This window comes from Periplaneta americana, chromosome 3 (genome assembly GCF_040183065.1).
Source record: "Periplaneta americana isolate PAMFEO1 chromosome 3, P.americana_PAMFEO1_priV1, whole genome shotgun sequence".
Classification (NCBI taxonomy): Eukaryota; Metazoa; Arthropoda; class Insecta; order Blattodea; family Blattidae; genus Periplaneta; species Periplaneta americana.
The window spans coordinates 13,905,051-13,925,510 of NC_091119.1; the positions used below are offsets into that span (position 1 = coordinate 13,905,051).

The 20,460-nt window shown below is 32.4% G+C and overlaps 1 protein-coding gene across 13 annotated transcripts in view; it reads right to left on the minus strand.

Moving 5' to 3' along the window:
• TfAP-2 (transcription factor AP-2) overlaps nt 1-20,460 on the minus strand; it is a 978,986-nt gene that overhangs the window by 461,231 nt on the left and 497,295 nt on the right. Inside the window, exons 1-2 of one of the 13 annotated variants that reach the window (XM_069820020.1) lie at nt 10,667-10,949; nt 3,299-3,922 (exon numbers count right to left, since the gene is read on the minus strand). The exons of the other annotated variants lie outside the window; for them this stretch is intronic. Of the exons in view, the coding sequence (XP_069676121.1) occupies nt 3,299-3,316 (18 nt within the window). The 5' untranslated portion in view covers nt 3,317-3,922; nt 10,667-10,949. Of the gene's footprint in view, nt 1-3,298; nt 3,923-10,666; nt 10,950-20,460 lie in introns of those variants that run through there. 13 annotated transcript variants of the gene reach the window in all.

The following is a 20,460-nucleotide window of genomic DNA, read 5'->3' on the forward strand; positions in this document are numbered from 1 at the left end:
CACGGATTCCAAAATAAAGTTTAGGTAGCTAGTTCTTCGCTCAACGCCAGTCTAAACATCGGAGTATGACAGAAATGTCTGGATAATTTTGATGGTAATAAAGGAGTTCTGATGGATTATGAATGACAAAAAGTGGTCAGAGAATATAATATCTTCCAAAGAGCTGCTCCTTTCATAACAAATCAAACAATATGTTATCGAATTTTGAAGTCTTTCTTGGAGAGTTATCAAACTCCTTGCACGATTGCTTAAGATTATTCATGAAAATATTAAAGACATTTTGATAATTCTACAAAGAACAAGCTAAGTTCAAGGATACTGTTTTCAAAGTCAGGTCATTTAATGTGTCCTTAAAACTGCAGATAATATTCGTCTCAAAGTCTACAACAGGCATGTCAATTGATGCCCACAGGAGCAAGCGCGCGCTTTAGAGCCCAGGAGAGCATCAGCGCTTTACAGCTGAAAGGAAAGAGACAGAAGAAAGAGGTAGTATATGCCGCTTGATCTAGCTATATACAGGGATGGCCAGCACTGATTCAATAGATAAAGGGAAGACAACTTATTAAATTTTTAGATTTGCCTGAGAAGTACAAGTGCATCATAAGAATGTAAGTTTTAATTTTAATGCTCATTTTTCACAAGTTTGATGATTTTATTCAAAAGAAATATTTTCTCAACTTTTCGTATAGAAAAGTGAAATTTTCAGGTATAGGCCTATTTATTTAGTAGCGTTACAGAATGTTTTCGTAAATATAACATACCGTATATACATTACTGAAGAGAGTGTATTGAAAATTTTGAAAATATTCGCATGGAAATTGTTTGTAAGGAAATGAATTAATAAAGCAACTACTGTTACATCATAAGCAAAATATACGTGCCCATGTGTTGTAAAAATGTCAGCTCTATAGCTTTATATAATAATTTAATATTCTGAAGATAAGAAGTTGTTCACAAATATCACCTTAAAAGCATAATGCGATAAGAGTTTTGTTATGTAATATTAGTTACATTTAAAACAGATACAGTACCTAGGTAACTTTGCTTTGTACTGTAATATTGTTTTGATTGGTTTATTGATTACTTTTGTAAGGCTAAAGATACCATCAATATAAATTCCAACTTATCATGTCATACTCAATCTCTTTGAAATATCACTTTCTTTATGAATGATGTGTTTCATCCACTTAATACAGTATAATATTATACTACTATTGAAATTAAGTGAATATTCCTTCTTAACTCTTTATCATGTTATTAAGATTTAAAACACAAGTGCAATATTAAGAAATCAGTGTTAGTACTTTTGTTTTACAGACAATATAGATAATATCAAACAGAAAGAAGGTATATAAAAATAACGACATAAAATTTCACGTTCCGTTTGAAGTTTGTGCACCACTGTTTTCTTAATCCAACAGGTTGCTTATACATATACACAACCCTTTCTCTTTCCATACTTAGCGCTTGCTGCCCGCGCACGACGTCAAGGTAAAAAAAAATGCGCTTGCTTTGACATCACTGGTCTACAAGATTATTCCACTTGGTTGAGGGGAGGGGAGAGTTTTTCCTTCTTTTCGTATTTCCTATAAATTTTACTATGTATTTTCATGCGGTGTTACGCAGCTGCCAGATCCTGCCTGGTGGGCAGCGATGCATATCGCTTGACGAAAAAGAAAGTCTACTCAGGCATTTTTAATAAAATATATATTAAAATGAGTTCATTTGTTGTGACATTAAGGGCCGATTTCTCCAAACATATTTAATTTTAATTGTTACTTTTTTTTTCGTTGTTAACTCTATAGCATCTATTAGTGATTCATGGTTGTGCTAACTGATGAAGTTATTTGTCAACAATGTGACGCTGAAACGTGTGATCAGGTTGCTGCCCAGCGACAGTCCTGATATATTATATCTCACATTTTTTAAGATTGCCTATTTAACATTAACCCGCCACACACACTCATACAAATGTCCAGACTCTAGACACCCAGACAATACATTCTTTTTGCATTTACATTATTATTATTATTATTATTATTATTATTATTATTATTATTATTATTATTATTATTATTATTACTATTATTATTATTTTGTAATGATGAAAATTCTATTCAGAATTGGGAACATTTAAATATTTGCAAAAAAAAAAAAAAGTTGTAAATTTTAAATCCTCTATGGGGACTTTGTACTGGTCTGCTAGAAACCAAATGATGTTGAATTATACTGTTGAGCATTCCTTGAACTTCACATTCCTTTTGATTATGTAATGTCTAGTCTTATGAATATTATCAAGGATTCTCTTCAAATATTACATCATCATCTCTATTTCAATTAATCCACTTATATTTGCCTTCAACAATTAACTTCTTTTTTTGTTTAATGTATCACATCACATTATATTGTATATGTTTATTGTATTCAGGACCCTTGTGGTCACTCAAATTCTTTGAGCTGATATCTATAATTTAGAAATATATATAAGACATTTAGTAGTTCCGAAAACCAAAAGTTTTGAATGCAATACTTTCCTGCGAAAACGGCAAGGTAAGAGGTAAAGGTAACATGCCATGAAGGCACTTGGGGGGCATGGAGGTAGAGCCCACAAAATTGCAGAAAATAGTAAAAAATTGTAGAAAATTACTAAATTGTAAAACTGTAAAAACTGTAGAGAATTACTAAATTGTAAAAATTTGTAAAAATTGTAATTGTAATATTGTAAAATTTTGACTTGTTCCACATCTTAAAGCTTCATTGCTCATGTAAGATCTATGGAATATAATGAATGAATGAATGAATGAATGAATGAATGAATGAACGGCAAGACAAAAAAATTAAATTCTCATTTCAGCAAATCGAAACAGAACAGAGTTGATGGGTATTTAAATGTTATCTTCTTGTTTGTAAATAACTGTCAAATATGTTTGTCATTTCTATCTCTCTCTCTCTCTCTCTCTCTCTCACACACACACACACACACACACACACACACACACACTAACAAATTCTGAGAAACTCTGTGTAAATAGCAAGCAATGATACGTATTAAAAAGCATGCATTATTCTAACACAATATCAAGAGTGGAAGTTTTTAATGACAACACAGTAAATGTTCGATATGGTACAAAAAGTTGGTTATCGTCCCTTGCAACAACTTTGTGCCGTCCTTGTTTGTGTTAGCATTGTTTTGACCGAGTCTACATAAACAAACAAATCCACGACGGGCAAAACGCTTCCCAAGCTACCGTCTTCCATGGGCCCTCGGGGGTGCGTCTGACGGAAGAGTCTTTCTTACCTCCATCATTGTAGACATGTTGAGCACGGGACCGTAGCAAAGCGCCAGTGTGGCTAACGCCTATTGTCACAGCTGGGAACAATCGTTGCCAACTTCCTCCCAGATTGCGTCTGTGCTAAGACATCGGACAATGTCATTTCAGACGTCAAATCGCGCCAGTAATCCTCTCTCTCTCTCTCTCTCTCTAACCACGCCGCGAGAGAGATACACAGATTACACTGTTATAATCCAGTATTATACCGTCGCCGAGACTTGCTTTTGTTTTTACCTAGCACAGCACATTGTAACCAAGTTTCACAGGATTAGCACGCATTCTTGCAGTCTCCCTCTTCTTCTTGTTTTCCATCCACTTTCAGATATGACGTACACGCAGCAGAGAATTCGAGAAAAAAAAAATACAGCTATTAAACACGTTAGAAACTGCCTCAAAATGTCAACGAATAATATCTTGATCTTCCACTGGAATTTCTACGATATAACTAGTGTTGCAGTCTTTTGTTTTTCTTTCCCCCACAACAGTTGATTCTTCTTTACGTCTTTAACGACATAAATTTGCGTTAATTTTCGGCCGTTGCTATAACAACTGGAATGGCATGCGTTACGAATTTTTGAACGTTTATAATTCTGAAAAATAAAATTGAAAATGTAATGAATTGGCCTACAAGAACGATTTATGTCGTCTTCGATATATATAGCCTATGCTTCTTAAAAACTCATTATCAATCCGAAATTGCTAAGTTATTAAACATAATAACCCCTCTATTTTGATTCAATCTAAAATAACGTAATAGTTCTATGTTTTAAGTAACTGATTGCGTTGAGTTACAATGTTGATAAACTGTATACACTACGACTGAGTAAATTGTATTTTAAATTACCGCACACCAAAGAAAATTAAACACCTCAATTGTATACTATTAAAACTTAAGTAGTCGTTTGGAATTGACTTTTTCAGATTAAAGTAATATGGAGGTATTTCCATCAAGGAAGCTTTATCCTTGTTTAAAAACCATGTAAAAAGAGTGGTGTAAATATAATAGCCATTAACATGCGAAAAATTCCCAGACATCACAATTAAAATGTCAATATATTTTAACTCTTGTTTTATTGTGGCTACTTCTGCTATTTGGAAATGTTTCCCTTTAGAAACTTTTAGAGTACTCAGTATCACTATTATGAAAATTATCACGTTCAGAAAGTACAGTAACAAGAATCGAAAAACTGTTTTATTAAATGAAAAGAGCTACCACCTTAACAACAACTGAGATTTTTAGTTTATCGAGAATCTCCGAGAAATGTAAGTAGAATATCTATTAATTTAAAATACTTTCGCCGGGGTCAACGTAACCATCTCTTTATCGTTTTTCATTATTCATATTCATAAACAACAATTTATCTACAGAAATATTAATATTATATTAAGTCTAAATAGTTTTCGCGTTAAAATTGTTTAACTTGTTATTGTGAACATGAAGTGCATAACAAACGTATATCCTAATTTTAATTTTGGAAATATTTGCTCTCGTGCATTTATTTTTAAATAGATACCGGTATCTGCATTCTCGGGCAATATAGGAATTTGTGATTCTGTAAAAGAAATAAAGAAAAAAAAGAGACAGAATCCTGATGTATAATATCCCAAATTCACGTAATCTATCTAGCATTAATCTTGCTGAACGATAGGTATGTTTATAGAAATTAACAATCGTGAAAATGCACAATATCGTTCATTTGTCCATTTAAATATTCGTAAACCTGACAAATTTCTTAAATTCCAAACGAAACATGTGTATTTCACTGATATTTAGAAATTTAAAAGATTTGCCTAATGTTCATTAATCGTACAATTTAGGTATATAACATTCTAACCTACCTAACGCAAGCAACTCAATAAATTAGCCGTCCAGATATAATTTAATTGAAAATTACGCAATATAACGGACTTACACAACCTATTAAATTTTTGCGATTTAGCGGCATTTAATAAATATTTCAAGATTTACACTTTATTTACACTTTTTTCATTTAAAATGTTCGTAATCTAACACTACTTTGTAACTCAAATCTTCCTAACTTGGTAATCCTTTTGTAATTTGAATGTTTAAAACCTAGAAACAATTTTGCGATATTAATCTCTACAATATAGGAACACTTTTACAATGTACAACTCGTAATATTGTCCCTCTTTTAATTTAAGTCTCTGTAAATTTGCAACACATATCTAATTTTTGTCTTTGTAATGTAGTAACAATTTTGCAATATGATCTCTTTAAATCTAGCAACAAATTTTTAATTTAGTAATGGCGCGTTTGCAATTTAAATCTCTCTAAGCTAGCAACACTCTTATAATTTAAATAACCATAACCTAGGAACTAATTTTCAATTTCATGTTCTGTAACGTAGCAATATTTCTGCAATTTGATTTAAATAACTATAACCTAGGAATACACTGGCAATTTAAATTGCTGTAACACTGTCGCAATTTAATTTTCTTTAAATCTAGCAACACATTTTCAATTTACCATACTAGCAACACGTTTGTACTTTAAATCTCCCTAATCTAGAAACACTCTTATAATTTAAATAATCATAACCTAGCAACACATTCGAAATTTAAATAACCGTAGTCTAGCAACACATTCGCAATTTAAAATAACCGTAACCTAGCAACACATTCGCAATTTAAATAATCGTAATCTAGCAATACATTCGCAATTTAAATAACCATAATCTAGAAACTCGCAATTTAAATAACCGTAACCTAGCAACACATTCGCAATTTAAATAACCGTAACCTAGCAACACATTCGAAATTTAAATTTTATAACGTAGCAACATTCTTATAATTAAAAAAATAGTAACCGTAGCAACACATTCGCAATTTAAATAATCGTAATCTAGCAATACATTCGCAATTTAAATAACCATAACATAAAAACTCGCAATTTAAATAACCGTAACCTAGCAACACATTCGCAATTTAAATAACCGTAGCCTAGCAACACATTCGCAATTTAAATTTTATAACGTAGCCACATCCTTATAATTAAAAAAAAAAACAGTAAACTAGCAACACATTCGCAATTTAAATTTCATAACGTAGCAACATTCTTATAATTAAAAAAAAACCGTAACCTAGCAACATATTCGCTTATAATTTAATAACCGTAACCTAGCAACACATTAGCAATTTAAATTTCATAACGTAGCAACATTCTTACAATTTAAAAAAACCGTAACCTAGCAACACATTCGCAATTTAAATTTCATTACGTAGCAACATTCTTATAATTAAAAAAAACCGTAAGCTAGCAACACATTCGCAATTTAAATTTCATAACGCAGCAACATTCTTATAATTTAAAAAACCGTAACCTAGCAACACATTCGGAATTTACATTTCATAATGCAGCAACATTCTTATAATTAAAAAAAAAACTAGCAACACATTCGCAATTTAAATTTCATAACGTAGCAACATTCTTATAATTTAAAAAAAAAAACCGTGACCTAGCAACACATTCGCAATTTAAATTTCATAGCGTAGCAACGTGGTTATAATTTAAAAAACCGTAACCTAGCAACACATTCGCAATTTAAATTTCATAACCTAGCAACATTCTTATAATTTAAAAAAAAACCGTAGCCTAGCAACACATTCGCTTATAATTTAATAACCGTAACCTAGCAACACATTCGCAATTTAAATTTCATAACGTACCAACAGTCTTGTAATTTAAATAAAACCGTAACCTAGCAACACATTCGCAATTTAAATTTTATAACGTAGCAACAGTCTTGTAATTTTAAAAAAAACCGTAACCTAGCAACACATTCGCAATTTAAATTTCATAACGTAGCAACATCCTTATTTCTTATAATTAAAAAAAAAAGCGTAACCTAGCAACACATTCGCAACTTAAATTTCATAACGTAGCAACATTCTTATAATTAAAAAAAAAACCGTAACCTAGCAACACATTCGCTTATAATTTAATAACCGTAACCTAACAACACATTCGCAATTTAAATTTCATAACGTACCAACAGTCTTGTAATTTAAATAAAACCGTAACCTAGCAACACATTCGCAATTTAAATTCTATAACGTAGCAACAGTCTTGTAATTTAAAAAAAAAAAACCGTAACCTAGCAACACATTCGCAATTTAAATTTCATAACGTAGCAACATTCTTATGTCTTATAATTAAAAAAAAAGCGTAACCTAGCAACACATTTGCAACTTAAATTTCATAACGTAGCAACATTCTTATAATTTAAAAAACAGTAACCTAGCAGCACATTCGCTTATAATTCAATAACCGTAACCTAGCAACACATTCGCAATTTAGATTTCATAAAGCAGCAAACATTCTTATAATTTAAAAAACCGTAACCTAGCAACACATTCGCAATTTAAATTTCATAACGTAGCAACATTCTTATTTCTTATAATTAAAAAAAAAGTGTAACCTAGCAACACATTCGCAACTTAAATTTCATAACGTAGCAACATTCTTATAATTTAAAAAACAGTAACCTAGCAACACATTCGCTTACAATTCAATAACCGTAACCTAGCAACACATTCGCAATTTAGATTTCATAAAGCAGCAAACATTCTTATAATTTAAAAAACCGTAACCTAGCAACACATTCGCAATTTAAATTTCATAAAGCAGCAAACATTCTTATAATTTAAAAAACCGTAACCTAGCAACACATTCGGAATTTAAATTTCATAACGTAGCAACATTCTTATTTCTTATAATTAAAAAAAACAGCGTAACTTAGCAACACATTCGCAACTTAAATTTCATAACGTAGCAACATTCTTATAATTAAAAAAAAAAAACCGTAACCTAGCAACACATTCGCTTATAATTTAATAACCGTAACCTAACAACACATTCGCAATTTAAATTTCATAACGTACCAACAGTCTTGTAATTTAAATAAAACCGTAACCTAGCAACACATTCGCAATTTAAATTCTATAACGTAGCAACAGTCTTGTAATTTAAAAAAAAAAAAACCGTAACCTAGCAACACATTCGCAATTTAAATTTCATAACGTAGCAACATTCTTATGTCTTATAATTAAAAAAAAAGCGTAACCTAGCAACACATTTGCAACTTAAATTTCATAACGTAGCAACATTCTTATAATTTAAAAAACAGTAACCTAGCAGCACATTCGCTTATAATTCAATAACCGTAACCTAGCAACACATTCGCAATTTAGATTTCATAAAGCAGCAAACATTCTTATAATTTAAAAAACCGTAACCTAGCAACACATTCGCAATTTAAATTTCATAACGTAGCAACATTCTTATTTCTTATAATTAAAAAAAAAGTGTAACCTAGCAACACATTCGCAACTTAAATTTCATAACGTAGCAACATTCTTATAATTTAAAAAACAGTAACCTAGCAACACATTCGCTTACAATTCAATAACCGTAACCTAGCAACACATTCGCAATTTAGATTTCATAAAGCAGCAAACATTCTTATAATTTAAAAAACCGTAACCTAGCAACACATTCGCAATTTAAATTTCATAAAGCAGCAAACATTCTTATAATTTAAAAAACCGTAACCTAGCAACACATTCGGAATTTAAATTTCATAACGTAGCAACATTCTTATTTCTTATAATTAAAAAAAACAGCGTAACTTAGCAACACATTCGCAACTTAAATTTCATAACGTAGCAACATTCTTATAATTAAAAAAAAAAAACCGTAACCTAGCAACACATTCGCTTATAATTTAATAACCGTAACCTAACAACACATTCGCAATTTAAATTTCATAACGTACCAACAGTCTTGTAATTTAAATAAAACCGTAACCTAGCAACACATTCGCAATTTAAATTCTATAACGTAGCAACAGTCTTGTAATTTAAAAAAAAAAAAACCGTAACCTAGCAACACATTCGCAATTTAAATTTCATAACGTAGCAACATTCTTATGTCTTATAATTAAAAAAAAAGCGTAACCTAGCAACACATTTGCAACTTAAATTTCATAACGTAGCAACATTCTTATAATTTAAAAAACAGTAACCTAGCAGCACATTCGCTTATAATTCAATAACCGTAACCTAGCAACACATTCGCAATTTAGATTTCATAAAGCAGCAAACATTCTTATAATTTAAAAAACCGTAACCTAGCAACACATTCGCAATTTAAATTTCATAACGTAGCAACATTCTTATTTCTTATTATTAAAAAAAAAGCGTAACCTAGCAACACATTCGCAACTTAAATTTCATAACGTAGCAACATTCTTATAATTTAAAAAACAGTAACCTAGCAACACATTCGCTTACAATTCAATAACCGTAACCTAGCAACACATTCGCAATTTAGATTTCATAAAGTAGCAAACATTCTTATAATTTAAAAAACCGTAACCTAGCAACACATTCGCAATTTAAATTTCATAAAGCAGCAAACATTCTTATAATTTAAAAAACCGTAACCTAGCAACACATTCGGAATTTAAATTTCATAACGTAGCAACATTCTTATAATTAAAAAAAAAACCGTAACCTAGCAACACATTCGCAACTTAAATTTCATAACGTAGCAACATTCTTATAATTAAAAAAAAAACCGTAACCTAGCAACACATTCGCTTATAATTTAATAACCGTAACCTAACAACACATTCGCAATTTAAATTTCATAACGTACCAACAGTCTTGTAATTTAAATAAAACCGTAACCTAGCAACACATTCGCAATTTAAATTTTATAACGTAGCAACAGTCTTGTAATTTAAAAAAAAACCGTAACCTAGCAACACATTCGCAATTTAAATTTCATAACGTAGCAACATTCTTATTTCTTATAATTAAAAAAAAAAAGCGTAACCTAGCAACACATTCGCAACTTAAATTTCATAACGTAGCAACATTCTTATAATTTAAAAAACAGTAACCTAGCAACACATTCGGTTATAATTCAATAACCGTAACCTAGCAACACATTCGCAATTTAGATTTCATAAAGCAGCAAACATTCTTATAATTTAAAAAACCGTAACCTAGCAACACATTCGCAATTTAAATTTCATAACGCAGCAACATTCTTATAATTAAAAAAAACTGTAACCTAGCAACACATTCGCTTATAATTTAATAACCGTAACCTAGCAACACGTTTGTATTTTAGATCTCTCTATTCTAGCAACACACTTATAACTTTAATAACGTAACCTAGCAAAACATTCGCAATTTAAATTTCATATCGGAGCAACACTTTTGGAATTTAAATGACTGTAACCTATCAATACGTTTACAATTTAAATTTCTTTTATTATTTATATATCTTTAAGCTAGCAACACACTGTCAATTTCGATCTCCTTAAAGAGTAGCACTGTCCAAATTACTGTAGCGACACTTTGAACACACTCCGGTAATTCCGTTCCCTAGCAACACGCAACGCACTAGAACACTTCACACGTGGGCAGGTCACGCTGCGTCCATCAAGCGGGAGACCCGGAGAGGCACTGAGAGATGATGATGATGTTAGGGCCCGAGGGGGCGCAGCTACCGAGAGTCACGCCCGCCGGTGCCGAGTCTGATACTACTACTGGGGGGCCGTGGCCAGCATCTAGCCCCACGCCCCTCCCGCTCCAGATACGTCACACAACACCCCGGAGGAACCTCATATCGGAGGGAGACAGAGACGGAGAGAAAACATCAAGATCTGCGAAACGGAGGAGGGGGGCAATTACAGACTGGCTCCGACCTCGAGGACCGCGGGATCGGATCCGTTCTTTCAAGGGAGGGGCTTGAGAATTCAACTGATGTGTGGGCATTTCTTATCCCCGTCTTGTGATTAGCAGCATGTCCAGACCTCAAGACGCGACGTTACCGAGTAACGGTTCTGTAAACATACGTAACAGACAATTCATAATCTCTATTTAGACTCTGTACATTTTATGTAATAGTAATATACGTTACAAGAGCGGTATGTTGACGTTTTCATGTTCGAGGAAAAGATTGAAAAAGCGAAACGTAGTTGAGCTTTTTCAATTTCCGAGAACATGAAAACAAACATACCGCTCGTGTATCGTACATTATTTTATGCGAAGATCGTTTATTACATACCTGAAAGAGGAATTTCTAATTAGTTGCAATGAAATCTCCATGTTGGTTTCTGTTCAATGACGGCAACATTGGAAAACAAATATATCTATCTTCAACATTGTTCCTATAAAATGTTTTCTGTGTTTACTATACTCCAGCAGGCCGTGATATACGTCTGTATTTTTTTTCCTCCAGTCTATCAATGCGAACTTAAACAAACGGTAAGGTTATGTAATGATTTATTTTTCATTTTAATATTTTAACAATATTATTTATATAACATATTGCAGTAATAACATCGGCATCTGGAATCTTGTTGATTTTTCACGGCTTCCTTAATGTTACTTGTATCAGGAATGCAATAAGTTTCGTGGAGTAGTAGACTTTACTTAATTTTTGCAAATATTTAAAAACAATAATTAACATTGCAATTTAGGTGAAATTGTAGTGGTAAGTTTCAAATTTATAATTATTGCTATGTTAAACGTCTCTAAAAATAATATGTTAAAAGCCTAAAGCAGTAAAATGAATGTCGCGCTTAAGCGGTAAGAAGAGGGAAATTGTTATGTGTGTTAGGTTGGGAATACTGAATGTGGTATTTCACACTTACCGCATATTGGTTCTGTGCGGAAAACAAGCAAATACGCACGATCTCGCACAAAGTATAATGGGTTACCTAAGTTGTAGTTCCCTTTAGAAACTCAGAGGATCAAGAATAACCGGCACAGAAAGGAAGTGAAGTCTACGATATTTATTTGGACCCTATATTTTATATAGAGGTATAATGGGGTGGGTAGCATTTCTTCTTAGAAATATCGGAAAATCAAGATGATTCACCACATAGGAAGGAAGACTATGTTCCTCAATGTCACTCGTTTTTGTCTTACTCATGCATAGAGGCTAGATTTTTTGGCAACAAAGTAAACGCAAAAACATTTCAAATATCATTTGTGCGAGATCGTGCGTATTTGCTTGGTTTCCACACAAAACTAATCCGCGGAAAGTCTAAAATTCCACATTCAGTATTCCCAACCTAATACACATAACAATTTCCCTCTTCTTAGCGCTGAAGTGACATATTGATTTTACTCCTTTAAGCTTTTAACATATTATTTTTAGAGACGTTCAATATAGTAATAATTATAAATTGGAAACTTACCACTGCAATTTCACCTAAATTACACTCTTAATAATTATTGTTTTTAAATATTTGCAAAAATTAAGTAAACTCTACAACTCCACTAAAGTTACTGCATTCGTGATGCAAGTAACATTAAGGAAACCGTGGAAAAATCAACAAGATTCCAGACTCATCATAGACTGGGGGGGGGGGGAAGACAGACGTGTATCACGGCCTGCTGCAGTATAGTAAACACAGAAAACTTTTAAAGCAACAATGTTGAAGATAGATATTTTTTTTTTTTTGTAAATTTGCCGTCATTGAACAGAAACCAAGATGGAGATTTCATTGCAACTAATTAGAAATTTCTGTTTCAGGTATGTAATAAACGATCTTCGCACAAAATAATGTACGATACACGAGCGGTATGTTTTCTTTCAATTCTCGGAAATTAAAAAAGCTCAACTACTTCCTCGAACATGAAAACTTCAACATACCGCTCTTGTAACGCATATTACTATTGTGCGAGATCGTGCGTATTTGCTTGGTTTCCGCACAAACCCAATCCGCGGAAAGTCTAAATTTCCACATTCAGTATTCCCAACCCTACACACATAACAATTTCCCTCTTCTTAGCGCTGAAGTGACATATTGATTTTACTCCTTTAAGCTTTTAACATATTATTTTTAATGACGTTCAATATAGTAATAATTATAAATTGGAAACTTACCACTGCAATTTCACCTAAATTACACTCTTAATAATTATTGTTTTTAAATATTTGCAAAAATTAAGTAAACTCTACAACTCCACTAAAGTTACTGCATTCGTGATGCAAGTAACATTAAGGAAGCCGTGGAAAAATCAACAAGATTCCAGACTCATCACAGACTGGGGGAAAAAAAAGACAGACGTATATCATGGCCTGCTGGAGTATAGTAAACACAGAAAACATTTTAAAGCAACAATGTTGAAGATAGATATTTTTGTTTTACAAATTTGCCGTCATTGAACAGAAACCAAGATGGAGATTTCATTGTAACTAATTAGAAATTTCTGTTTCAGGTATGTAATAAACGATCTTCGCACATAATAATGTACGATACACGAGCGGTATGTTTTCTTTCAATTCTCGGAAAGTAAAAAAGCTCAACTACTTCCTCGAACATGAAAACTTCAACATACCGCTCTTGTAACGCATATTACTATTGTGCGAGATCGTGCGTATTTGCTTGGTTTCCGCATAAACCCAATCCGCGGAAAGTCTAAATTTCCACATTCAGTATTCCCAACCTAACACACATAACAATTTCCCTCTTCTTAGCGCTGAAGTGACATATTGATTTTACTCCTTTAAGCTTTTAACATATTATTTTTAGAGACGTTCAATATAGTAATAATTATAAATTGGAAACTTACCACTGCAATTTCACCTAAATTACACTCTTAATAATTATTGTTTTTAAATATTTGCAAAAATTAAGTAAACTCTACAACTCCACTAAAGTTACTAATGCAAGTAACATTAAGGAAGCCGTGGAAAAATCAACAAGATTCCAGACTCATCACAGACTGGGGGAAAAAAAAGACAGACGTATATCACGGCCTGCTGGAGTATAGTAAACACAGAAAACATTTTAAAGCAACAATGTTGAAGATAGATATTTTTGTTTTGCAAATTTGCCGTCATTGAACAGAAACCAAGATGGAGATTTCATTGCAACTAATTAGAAATTTCTGTTTCAGGTATGTAATAAACGATCTTCGCACATAATAATGTACGATACACGAGCGGTATGTTTTCTTTCAATTCTCGGAAATTAAAAAAGCTCAACTACGTTTCGCTTTTTCAAACTTTTCCTCGAACATGAAAACTTCAACATACCGCTCTTGTAACGCATATTACTATTTTAGTGGTAGGCTTAAGTATAATAAGGTGTAGGTACCTATCGTCATTAAGCTAAATAAAGCCTTGAAATATGACGAAATTAGACCCATTTTATCACGAAAATTACGAAATATAAGGGTCGATTTCTAAAACACGGACGGAATCGTGGTTCCAAACCTCGGCTTTAAACAACGATCGAGGTCAAAATCCTTATGCGATTTCTGAAACGAAGTCGAGACGCGGCTTGAGAAGAAACCGAGGTTCGTGGGTTTTATACAAGGACATCATTTTATTTTTACTTCAATTTTTATTGTACCTGAGTTTTTGAATGTACTTCACTCCCACCCCTTCTACTAAGGAAGTTCCAACTCCACACAGAACCAAGACCGCAGATAGTAAGCAGTACTGAGTTACTGAGTATAGTACGTTCCAGAAATATGTTCGCGTTTTCCAGTGACGAAAGAGCTTTCAATATTGAATCATATTTTCGCACAGGTACTGTCCGTTTGCCTACGTCGCATCCCGATTTCCCCCACCTGCTTCTGCTCGCCCCTCTGTAATAGCTGGGCTGTCTTAGCTCTTTTCTGAAAACATTAATTTCTCTTAGGAATTGGACGTTTACGTAATATTATACAGCTGTTTAATTTAACTTAAATAAAAGGGCCTCGTTAAGTAATTAATTGTCACGTGATTTCCTCCCTATCTACAATCCTGCGGCATAACCACTTGGACGGACAATAGATAGCATGTGTGAGTAATTTTATATTTTCGGGTCGGGCAGAAGTGAAGATTGAATTTACAGTACGTAGAGTAGGTACAGAATTATTTCAACATGAGTTACTAGTACAAAGGACGAAACTGGCAATTGGAATTAGATGCAATAGTCTATAGTGCGATAATATGCACAAAAGAACTGAAGCCTGTATTGAAATGAACGGCCACCATTTTCAAAATTGTGTTTAAATATTCATGTTATGATTTTTTTTTCAATTTAACTTCTTTCTCTATATTGTACGCTAATGTGCTGTAGACAGTATAATATACACTGCATAATGAATACGTTCGCATGGATAACTCAGTTCGTGAGTAAAAACACTTATTCTTAATACAGTACTGTACTTTGATTAAAGAAAAACCTAGTGAAAATTATCAAACTGAAAATCGCGATATTTCCTAGTTTACGTAAATGGAAGAACTACTTTTCTTCCTTCCTATACCTAGTAGAGTGATTTGTGTTTTACGACAGTATCATCGAACTCCAGTCTTGGAGGGGGGAGCAAGCGGTGTTTCCGGTTCTCTAAAGGTATAAACAGGTTAATATTAAAAATGTTAGTAAAAATAAAATGATGTCCCTGTATATGGCAACGCAGCTAAGAATCGATTTTTATTCCTGTAAACAGTCGATATTAGAAAGAAATGAACATCGGGATTAATATTTTTATTGAATTGCAGTAAGTCACATTCTTTTGTTCTCAGCTAAGGTATTGTTATATTTACTAATATATAGACTTATTATGTGCGTTTAAAACACTACCATTTCTTAGTATTTAATAGGGAACGGATTTTTAGGTATCAGAATGATACTGACGAAATAATTAGCACAAATCGAGCGTTTATGTTGTAGTTTATCATTTATTCATAACTACTACCAACATTAACTATCTGAAAACCCGATTCTAAGGAATTAATAACCTAAATATTAACTGGATTAAAATTTCACTTGAAACTAAATTGTAGTATGGTTCTATTTTCACATATTGGTTAATAAGCTAGTACTACGTGGAAAGCCCCACTAGCATAAAACTTAAAATAAGAAGACAAATCACGTTAGCTTCCTATTCTTGTAGGCCAGCGATGTCAGATGGAATGTAAACGGTACAGGATGTTAGGAAAAACAGTAAACTGTTACGAAAAATGCAAAAATTAAAAAAAAAAAAAACATAAAAATAGGCACTAACGTCGAAATTGGCATTTTAGGCACTATAAAACCGATATCAAGCACTTCTATCTATCCCTCATCACAGAACGTCTTTATACTCATCTTCCTATACTGCAGAAATACCTCGCATCTGGAATTCGTTACCTAATGACTTTATCACAATTCAAAATTAAATTGGAAAATTTTGTCTTAGTTAATGTTTTTAGGTATTACTAGAAGTAGGGGATTGATTTGTGTTTTTTTTTTCTGTTTCTTTTTAATCTAAATTAAAACGAACTTTGAGAGAGGAACAGAGATTAAGGGTGTTTGAGAATAAGGTTCTTAGCAAAATATTTGGGGCTAAGAGGGATGAAGTTACAGGAGAATGGAGAAAGTTGCACAACACAGAGCTGCACGCATTGTATTCTTCACCTGACATAATTAGGACCATAAAATCCAGACGTTTGAGATGGGCAGGACATGTAGCACGTATGGGCGAATCAGAAATGCATATAGAGTGTTAGTAGGGAGGCCGGAGGGCAAAAGGCCTTTGGGGAGGCCGAGACGTAGATGGGAAGATAATATTAAAATGGATTTGAGGGAGGTAGGATATGATTGTAGAGACTGGATTAATCTTGCTCAGGATAGGGACCAATGGCGGGCTTATGTGAGAGCGACAATGAACCTCCAGGTTCCTTAAAAGCCAGTAAATAAGTAAACTCTTAGATTAAAATTGCAAGTTTCTTGTTTATGTTAGTTAATTAGTTAGGATACAATTAATTATGATACTTAATCACTCATTTAAAGTTTGTGTGACTGCTACCTGTGTATATTTTTGTGTGGCTTTACTTTGTTTATAGTGTTTTTTCTCTCTCTCTTTATTTCTTGTGTAGCTTTATTTTGTATATAGTGTATTTTTTCTGTTTATTTCTATTATTGTATTCGTATTCCTGGTGTTGTGGAAGAGAAGGCTTGATGGCCTTAACTACCCAGAATAAATAAATAAATAAATAAATAAATAAATAAATAAATAAATATATATATACACATATATATATAGAAATAAATAAATAAGTATATAAATATATATATAAATAAATATATATATATATATATATATAAATAAATATATAAATAAATAAACAAATATATATATATAAGGTAAAGGTATCCCCGTAACATGCCATGAAGGCATTTGGGGGGCATGGAGGTAGAGCCCCATGCTTTCCATGACCTCGGCACTAGAATGAGGTGGTGTGGTCGGCACCACGCTCTGACCGCCTTTTACCCCCGGGAAGGACCCGGTACTCAATTTTATAGGAGGCTGAGTGAACTTCGTGGCCGTTCTGAAAGTTTGGTAACGAGAAAAAATCCTGTAACCACCTGGGATCGAACCCCGGACCTTCCAGTCCGTAGCCAGCTGCTCTATCAACTGAGCTACCAGGCCACCTATATATATATATATATAAATAAATAAATATATATATATATAAATATACACATAAATAAAAAATATATAAATAAATATATATATAAATATATAAATAAATATATAAAGATATAAATCAATATATATAAATAAATAAATAAATATATAATTATAGAAATAAATAAATATATAAATAAATAAATATAAAGATATAAATAAATATATATATATATATATAAACAAATAAATATATAAATATATAAATAAATAAATATATAAAGATATAAATAAATATATATATAAAGATATAAATAAATATATATGTAAATAAATATATAAATAAATATATAAATATATAAATAAATATATAAATATATAAATAAATATATAAATATATAAATAAATATATAAATATATAAATAAATAAATATATAAATAAATAAACATATAAATATATAAATAAATATATAAATAAATATATATAAATAAATAAATATATAAATAAATAAATAAACAAATATTTAATGCAAAAAACCCTTCATTTATACCTATATCTTCATGAAAAATGTAAATATTAAATCTCAAGCCTGAATGTATCAAGAAACAAAATAGGTTTTTGCATAAGTTCCGCTCTCTAGTAATTGTTTATCAGTCATCTTTGCCAAATAAAATCTACAATAAATTGAATTCCTTATGGACTTACAACAAACTCTTCATCTAACATTAATTTCGGAGTTGAGTAAGTTACAAAGCACAGTGCATCATTGATATACAAAACTCTCACGCATATGGTAATGAATCATTCATTCAGAACGTGTTGGATTTAGCGTTCGACAAATACTGCGCAAACATTGGGAACCAAACGTTTTAACTCACTGGACAAGGAAGAAAGAAATCAAACAAGTTCTGGTAACAATGTCTTTCTTTGTTTCCGAGGATGATTCGTTTACTTAATTGGAAAGACAAAAAGGAAAGGAGAGGGTAGAGAAGTCCGAGTAAGATTTCCGGGAACGGCCAGTTTCAAAACAGGTTATTTCCCCTGCAACGGCAGGAAACGCAACCAGCACGATCAAAATGGTCGGCGGTTTGAAATCAGCAGGAACTGACTCACCATCAGTATTCCAAATAGTTCTTCATTTAACGGAGTCTACTAAGGAATATCTTCTCCCATGTTGATTTTGAGCCTGTATTATTCGTATATTTGCAGACAGCCTATAATTTATTTCAAATTGGAAAAATCTCTCATTATTCGAGAAAACTCACCGGAAATAAAAAAAAAACATGTTAAGATTAAGGCAATGCCGCAGTGACGTCAGACCTCAGCGAAGCATCAAACTTACCCCCTACCTTCCCCTTCCCCCACTCCATGAAAATACTGCGCGTGTACGTGGCGGATTATACTGGATTGCTGTACTTCGGAGCTTCATTAGTGACACAATATCTTTCACAGAATCATATGAATCGAGAGGATATCACACTTACAAGAAAGGCGGTTCTTTCATTTCTCATGTTTAGGATTAGTTACAAATATTCAGGACGTGAACTTAAATATGTACATTCTTAAAATAGACCACCTGTTATACGAGTTCAAAGAACACAGATTCAGTGATTTTCAAAGGATGGAGAAAGAGCTCAATATTTTCGCCACTCCTTTTCTTGTTTAAATTGAAAATGTTATCCCAGAATTGCAGTTAGAGGTACTGGATTTGCAGAATGATGGCTTCTTGAAAGCAGAATGTGAAGGTCTACTGGGGGCTAAATTTTTTTAAAAGATGTCCAGTACTACATATCCACTGCTTAGACAGTTTGTTTCAAAAATAATAAGTACCGTCATTTCCCATAAATATGGTCCTGGAACATAACTATTGTCCACGATACAACTATTCAAATTTTGTTCTCCATAACATAGTATACCTCGTTTATCTATATTCTTGCTGTACTGTAGTTTGAATTCAAGTCACTGCAGCTATCTACGAACAGTCTATGTTACTTCTACAGTGATCTTTGAATGGTTGTATCGTGGACCATAGTTGTGTTCCAGGACCATAGTTATGGGAAATGACGATATGTATTCATCAACCTACCACTGCGAACAGCTGTTTTCTAAAATTAAATTTATAAAGTCCAGCCACAGATCCCGCTTAAGCGATGCTCATCTCCTTGCGCAACTGAAAATAGCATGCACAGATAAATCCCAATTTCGAGGAAATTGCTTTGAAAAATGATTAATTAAATATCACGTGAATGGACTATTCTAATTACATATGGAAGGTAGGAGTGTAGTGTCGCAACTGTCTGTAAATCCGTCACTGCACTGTAGAGTGCAACCCCTCCCACAGTATGTAGTTGCCATTTAAATCCTGTCTTGTGGGTTGCGTTCATTTTGCCCACCATTGGATTAAGGTCTAAACCTTGATCGTTCCCTCTACAAACAAGTTTAGGAAATTTTACCCGCTGAATGGACTTCCTATACCACTCAAAGATTAATAATTCCCCAGATTAGATGTGGAACATTGTATCGATTCAGTGAAATTAGTATTTCAACTTTGAGTTAGCCAACGATGAATGTCAATTACCAATGTAGCAGTAGCAGTAGCAATAGTAAAATGCCAATATATAAGTTTAAATAAAGTAAAAACTATATTCAACAGACACACGAATAGCAATTATTGTTCTGGAAAAAAATATATTT